We start from the raw sequence: 7332 nt of genomic DNA, 5'->3' as shown, positions 1-7332 counted from the left end.
CAGGGACCAGGATCGCATGATTTAAGCTGAAGTGATATATGTTTTGGTTCTTTCCAGCCCTTTTGTCTCGCTTGGTGTTTGGAAATGGTTGCTTAGTTTGATTGGTAGCCTTGATGAGGGAGTGAAAGCATGTAGCATTTGGTTGTTATACAGTGAATTAGGGTGGTCATGAAGCTCTCATATACTGTCATCAGGTAGTTCCTAATATTTAATACAGCAATGGATGGTATGATAGGACTTGGAATTGCTTCATTTACAAATTAAATTCAAATGAATACGTCTGGTTGGTACCATTGCGTTGTCATGATGGATGGTCTCGTAATTCTTTTAGTTGGTAATTTTGTACTCGCTTTCTTGTCATCTTTCATGGATTTGCAAGCGCATAAACTTTTGAGTCAAAGTACATCTTTCATCGTGACCACGCAAGTGGCCCACTTTTTTTTTTTGTCTGGAGGTAGATTGTTATTTCTTTTGTTGATTTCGCACTAAAGTGAGCGACAAAGCAAAGGCCATTCGGACGCCAACAAATTGTAGACTCAGATACGATGGCACTGTAAATTTTAAATCTCATGGGATGAGATTATTGAAATTTTTCACCATCATCATGTTTCATGCCAATATTTGAGATAATAAATATTTCATGATATTTTTTTTATTTATTTATTTAAAAATAATATCTCAAGTCGTATTTATCAGGATGCTGAGATAATGGTGGGATGATCTTATCCTAATACTCCTAATTGTATTCTATTTTGATTTTGAGTGGATATCCCATCGAGATTTCAATACTTGATTATACTAATGATAATTTTTTTGCTATTCATGTATTGCTGGGATATGTTGGTGGAGAAAGATAGCTTAGAAAATGTACCATAATGACTCATTCATGTTTTTGAGGGTTCTGCGGACCATCGTAGGATAGCATGATCCTACGTAAGAGGACTGCCCAATGCCCAGAACCAAAAGAACCAGCAACAATAATGAGAAGAAACCAAATTGAGGAGAAAAATAAATTTGAAGAGAAGAGACTAAATATTGTATTAACAAAAAATAATAACAAAACTCATGTTCGATATCAAGACATGCTTCACAGCCATGGAAATTATGAACTGTTCCCTAACTCACAGGAAAAAAAAAAAAAAAAGAAGAAGGCACACATCCCCTCTGGACTCCAACAGGCATTCCATATTCAAAAGCTACTCACAATGCCTCACCACTCTCCAATTCTTAAATACCAAATACAAAACCACTCCAACTCGGTCACCAACTCTACTTACCAAACAATTTCAGGAACTATTATTCATACAGTCACATGGTAAACAAATCCTACGCATGGTAAGAAATGCCCTAACTAAACCCACAAGTTAGATTTACATTTTGACATATATCCTAACGTAATTAAGATTCACAATTGACACAATAACCAACTCAACTAAAATATAAACCCTAGTAGGACCAGGACAAAAAAAAAAAATGTCCTTGAGCATCCGTCGTGCATGGAGCTTATTCCTTTCACAAGACAAGTAAATGCCACCATAGTAGTTTGATTGTTCAAGTGTCTCCTTCTTGTCAAAACAGTAATGAACCCTCCTACAACAAGCCACAAACCATTCAAATTGCATTATTAGGAGGTCATTAACTGAGGGTACCTTAGACTCCAATTAAACATTTAAATCTAGGACAATAGATGGACCACAAGGTGCTGCCAAAATGAAAACCTTTTAATTTACGATGACTCGGTGTTCCAAACTTTTGACAGCTTGATTATCCTGATTTTTGATAAGATGAGAGCAAAATAAAAAGTTTTTTTTTTCAATCATAACATTTATAATGTTATATATATATATATATATATATATATATATATATGTATCTATGTATGTGTATGTATATGTGTGTATATTTTTTACCACTATAGTGTTGTTGTTCCACATGTTGCCAACAAAATCCATGAGTCTGGTGCATAAAGAAAGGTCCCTCGTTTTTTCGGTAAGTAAAGATCCCTCTTTCTACTACCCTGAACCATGGTCAAACAATCGATCACTTTTGCTCGGGAAGGCTGCCTTACCAAACGAACGGCCCAGATCAAGTGGCAATATGTGGGACATGGCAGTATCTACATGGGAATACCCTCCCTAGAACGGGCCCCTGACTTAAATACACTGCTCTTAAACCATCCAATGGGCCCCACTCTACTTCACATGCCATTCATCAGAGACCAGGAGCCCCAGAAGCTGAACCACGTGTTCCCTCTGACATCAAATTTACTCCAAATCCAACCCCAATAGGATTGAGAGAGAGCCACGCTAAAAATCCAGAATGTCGTTAGTCCCTTTTTGTCTTTACCTTTTTTGGAGCTGCATTAAACTGCCCCAGAGGAACACCTGCACTCAACTGGATAGGATAACCGCATCGGGTGACAATTCTCCGTCAATAAAAAAAATGCCACTGTCGGTGAAAACAGTGCCCCCGCTCATCCTTCTTGGTGCTAACTTTTGATAACGCCGTTAATTTTCCATAACGGAACCCCTCCAAAACGGCCCTTTAACATTTTAACGAGAATAGATAGAGTTTAATTTCTTTCCAAGGATAATTCATTACTTTTTTACACTGATTATGGCTTTTTTTTTTGGTTTCCATTTCTCATCAAGTTATTTTTAGCTAATTTGGAGATTTAAATTTAAAAATATAATTTTATTTATAATATTATTTATTCAAATGAACAGGCAAATAATTGTTAATAGTTATCAGATAATGATCAGTTCTTAGAAAGAAAGAATACTAATGTTGTTAATGCATCATGGATCAAGAGGTCTCCAAACTTGTTGCATAACGGCCGTTATCTACAACGTCGCGTTTCGGAGTCTGGTCACCACTCTGCTTCTTGGAGTAAAAGAAACCCCTTCCTCCTCTGTTTCCCTTTCTCCGCTTCATGGCGCCACTCTATATAGATTCCAACCTTTGTCTACCAACCCCATTCCTTTCCATTCCCATCGCCCTTTGTCAAGAAGGCATTATACTATTTATGGTGGATCTGGTGGCTATTCTCTCCTTATATTGCCCCTAAAGGCCTCACCGTCCTCTCTATTCTTCCTCTCTGTCTCTCTAAAGGCCTCTGGGAGATGGGTGGAGCTCTTCCACAGCTCCTGGGCTTCTGCTTCTTGGCATTTTTACGACTCGCCGGATTCGTCGCGGTGGACGCTGTTGGAGCTCCTCCGCCAGCTGGGGGCAGCGAGGGGACCGCCGTCGTCGATGGGACGACTCCCATTGCGGTCACCGACGATGACTTCATTTGTGCTACGCTGGATTGGTGGCCGCCGGAGAAGTGTGATTACGGGACTTGCAGCTGGGGCCTCGCGTCGTTGCTCAATCTGGTAAAAAGTTCGGTTTTTTTGCTTAGTACTGATATAATCTGCAATGTGGAGCTTGTCAAAATCTGAACTTTTATTCATATGGATTTTCTCAGAACTGAGTTTTTCCCTTTTTTTTTTTTTTGGTGGGAGTGGGTGGGCGGGAGGTACCATTTGGCAGCAGCAATGCTCAGTCTGGTAAAAGGTTCTGATGTTTGCCATGTACTGTTATAATTTGCACTGTAGAGCTTGTCAAAATCTGAACTTTTTCTTTTTTGGTAGAATTTTGGCAATTGTTTGTGTGGTTTTTAGATGTTTTTTCTTAGCACTTTTTGTGTAAAAATTTATATTTTTTCGTCTGCATTTGGCAATGGATTTTTATGATTTGGAGCTTAATTAAAATGGAGAATTTTTTATAAGCTCGCCTCTATTTGATCTCTTTCTTTTAATTATTTATTTGGGAGAGTTTTGGGTTTCTGTGTTAGTTTATATGCTTATTTCTTAAATATAGTAAAGTGTGCTTTAATTTCCTTGCATTGTTCTAGCTGGAGTTGTTGCCGCTAATGGCTAAGAAACTAGTATGGCTTCTACTTCTTCAAGAATTTTGTGGAGGTAGGATAGTTGAGTAATTTGCAACTTTGGATTGTTTCCCCTTTTTCATTTTGAGAGAAAACTATTTATAGTTTTCATTAATATGCTAGTTTTATTCTCTTCTTGATGTCATAGGTTTGTTCAATAGAATTTGGAAATGATGATGGAGTATTTCTGATAAAATTCACTTCATCATCATTTGTATTTCCTCATAACGTCTAAATCCTATGAGTTCCCATTTTACATTTTGAAGATGGTTTCTGATAGTGGTAGTAGTATATATTCTTTTTTTTTTTTTTAAAAAAAGATCTTATTCTTCTTTTTCTTTTCTGTTTTTTTCCTTTTGATATCTATTTGGTTTACCATGTCTTCATTCCCTATTGACACATGTGTTTCATTTTTCCTTCCTGCAGGACCTTTCCAACAAGGTTTTATTAAATGCTGTTAAAGGTAGATGCTTTCCTGGTATTTTATTTTAAAAAAAATAATCTATGCCTATGCTTGTAATATCAAATGGTCAATCTAAATTTTTTCTCTGATCTAATTTTTTGTGACCTTGCAGAATTTTCTCCATTGAAACTCCGCCTCGGGGGCTCATTGCAAGATAAGGTCATATATGGCGTGGATACTCAACAGCCATGTACTCCTTTTGTTAAGAATACTTCCGAGATGTTTGGTTTTACTCAAGGCTGCCTACCCATGCAGAGATGGGATGAACTCAATGATTTCTTCAAAAAAGCCGGGTACTTTGATCATTCGACATCCTATAAATGACTCATGGACTAGTTTTTCCCTTGCTTGCACAAGAAAATTTCTGTTGGGATAGTATGCTTCTGAAATGCATGCTTTCATTGTAGGCATATCCTGCATTTATCATTGTTCTCTTCATAAACTGTGTCTAATCCATGGCATTTGCACTTCAGAGCTGTAATAATTTTTGGGCTGAATGCCCTTAATGGAAGGGTTCGTTTGCGGGATGGTTCTTTAGGAGGACCCTGGAACTCCTCCAATGCTGAGTCTTTTATCCGCTATACTGTGAATAAGGGTTACACTATCCATGGTTGGGAGCTTGGTAAGAGTCATGTCCCATTTAGACTCCTTGCTTCATAAAGATTCACTTGATAGAAATTGTACTGGAGTTAGAACAAACAATGACAAAAGATTAAAAACCTGCTGATCGAATTCGATAGAATGTTTAAAAAATTTTGGCATATGGTTTAATTCAGATGTGCATCAAATACAATGGCATGCATGCATGCTATTGGAACTAAAAATCCTGTTTACTTGTCAGGAAATGAATTAAGTGGAAGCGGAGTTGGAGCTAAAATTGGAGCAGATCAATATGCTGAAGATGCGATCTCCCTTAAAAAAATTATTGACAACATATACCAAGATTTTACTGATAAGCCACTGGTACTAGCACCAGGGGGCTTCTTCGATGCTAGCTGGTTCAGTGAGTTCATTGAAAAAACAAAACCTGACTCATTGGATGTGATCACCCACCACATATATAATCTTGGTGCAGGTATTGCTGCTCGAACTCAGCAATTTTCAGCTGTCCTATTGAAGATTTCTGCCGATGACTGACCTTTGATAACCTCTATTTCATGCTCAGGCGTCGATGAGCACTTGGTCGATAGAATTCTTGATCCCTCCTACCTTGATCGCGAAGTGAGCACATTCAGAAATCTCCAAGGGATTCTCCAAAGTGCAGGAACTTCAACCACTGCTTGGGTTGGTGAAGCTGGAGGAGCTTACAATAGCGGCCACCATCTTGTCACAGATTCATTTGTGTTCAGCTTCTGGTAATTAAGCCACCTCTTACTGGTCTAGAATCTTTTTTGGTGGGTAAGAACTCTAGTGGAAAAGATTTAATTCTGATAACAACTTGATAGGTTCTTGGATCAGCTTGGCATGTCATCGACATACAACACTAAAAGTTATTGCAGACAATCCTTGGTTGGTGGAAATTATGGCCTACTCAACAGAACGACGTTCCAACCGAATCCTGATTACTACAGGTTACCTTTTGTTTTTTTCTCTTCACACTGGCAATCTTTTCATTGAATTTTTTTTTTTTTTTCCCTAAAATCCAGAATCATGTTTTATCTGTCTTTTCTTGGGCTTTATGGTTTATGTCAAGTCTTATGGAATGCAGTTAATGTTAAAAAAAAAAACCTGAGCTATTCAAAGAGGGTTAGTTCTCCATCAATAAGGAGCACTATTCATGCTTCAATACTTACGTGCAAAGCAATTCCATCTCAGAGTGGATCACTTTAAGATTACTCCTCTCTTAATGCAGTGCTCTTTTGTGGCATCGACTGATGGGAAGCAAAGTCCTGTCAGCAAAGTTCACAGGGACAGAGAGTATACGAGCATATGCACATTGTGCAAGAGAATCTGTGAGTCACTGAATCTCTCTCCCTCTCTCTCTCTCTTGTTTCTTCTCTATATTGAGTCATTTGCCATGAGTTCTTCTTTTACTTATTTTTCAGCAAGGGATTACATTGCTACTGATCAATCTCAGTGGCAATACTACTTCTCAAGCTTTTGTTACCACTGCCTCAAACTATACTATAGGTTTGAAGCATCACATTCCTAGGACAAGGTTCAACCATATAACACGACTTCGGAAAACTGCTACATTTATGAGGGAAGAATACCATTTAACAGCCAAGGATGGGAACTTACACAGCCAAGTCATGCTGCTGAATGGCAACATCTTGTCTCTAGATTCAGAAGGGAATATCCCTACATTCGAACCCATGGAACTTGATGCGTCACTACCAATAACAGTGACACCATTTTCTATTGTTTTTGTCCACATTCCCCACTTTGATGCTCCTGCTTGTAGGTAGCTTCTTGTTACATCATGTGCTGAGAGGATGGACTACCAAGTGGTCCATTCTTGACATGCCTCCATTGCTATGAGGTTTGTACTACATTGTTAAACATCTTTGATCAAATAATAAATGGAAGGGAAAAAAAAAAAAAGGAGAAGGGAGAATGATTTGCATATGAGTGGCAAGAAAAGTTTGAATTTCTAAGTCCCTCCATCTTTCATGCATTAATTAATAATTGCTCTCGAATTATCCTAATTTAAGAGCATAGAATGTTAGGACTGAGTAAAAGCTAAGCGGAAAGATACCACACTACATCATTTAAGTTATTCATTACAGTATGCTAGTATCCGTGACATGGATGGGCTGGTGGCAGTTCATGTTTCTTTAAGGTCGTGGTTTAGAATCTTGTGATGGCAAACAGTTAAGTTCCAGGTTGGGGTCGGCTTAGTGGGCTCTTGTCCAATGTAGTAGTTCACAGGTATGGGCAAGCCCTACATGCATACATCATGGTTTAATGTTATAAGATTTTTCATCTTGTCTTCATCAAA

The 7332-nt window shown here is 38.1% G+C and overlaps 1 protein-coding gene across 3 annotated transcripts; it reads left to right on the top strand.

The window, feature by feature from the left end:
* Positions 1 to 2926: 2926 nt before the first annotated feature.
* Positions 2927 to 6960, top strand: LOC105049420 (heparanase-like protein 3). Of its 3 annotated transcripts, none has more exons than XM_073242882.1 (10): positions 2927 to 3374; positions 3504 to 3548; positions 4355 to 4391; positions 4504 to 4684; positions 4865 to 5013; positions 5233 to 5466; positions 5557 to 5746; positions 5837 to 5962; positions 6244 to 6343; positions 6437 to 6960. In XM_073242882.1, exons 1-10 carry the CDS (start codon positions 3123 to 3125, stop codon positions 6797 to 6799), a joined length of 1677 nt encoding a protein of 558 aa, XP_073098983.1. In that variant the 5' UTR covers positions 2927 to 3122; the 3' UTR covers positions 6800 to 6960. The 3 variants fall into 3 exon arrangements, with proteins under 3 accessions (XP_073098983.1, XP_073098982.1, XP_073098984.1); XM_073242881.1 differs by having other exon boundaries at positions 3504 to 3572; XM_073242883.1 differs by lacking the exon at positions 3504 to 3548 and having other exon boundaries at positions 2929 to 3374; positions 6437 to 6959.
* Positions 6961 to 7332: the final 372 nt, after the last annotated feature.

The sequence above is a fragment of the Elaeis guineensis genome, chromosome 8, assembly GCF_000442705.2.
Source record: "Elaeis guineensis isolate ETL-2024a chromosome 8, EG11, whole genome shotgun sequence".
Lineage (NCBI taxonomy): Eukaryota > Viridiplantae > Streptophyta > Magnoliopsida > Arecales > Arecaceae > Elaeis > Elaeis guineensis.
The sequence above is the reverse complement of the archived record's forward strand: the minus strand, read 5'-3'. Positions and strand labels throughout refer to the sequence as shown.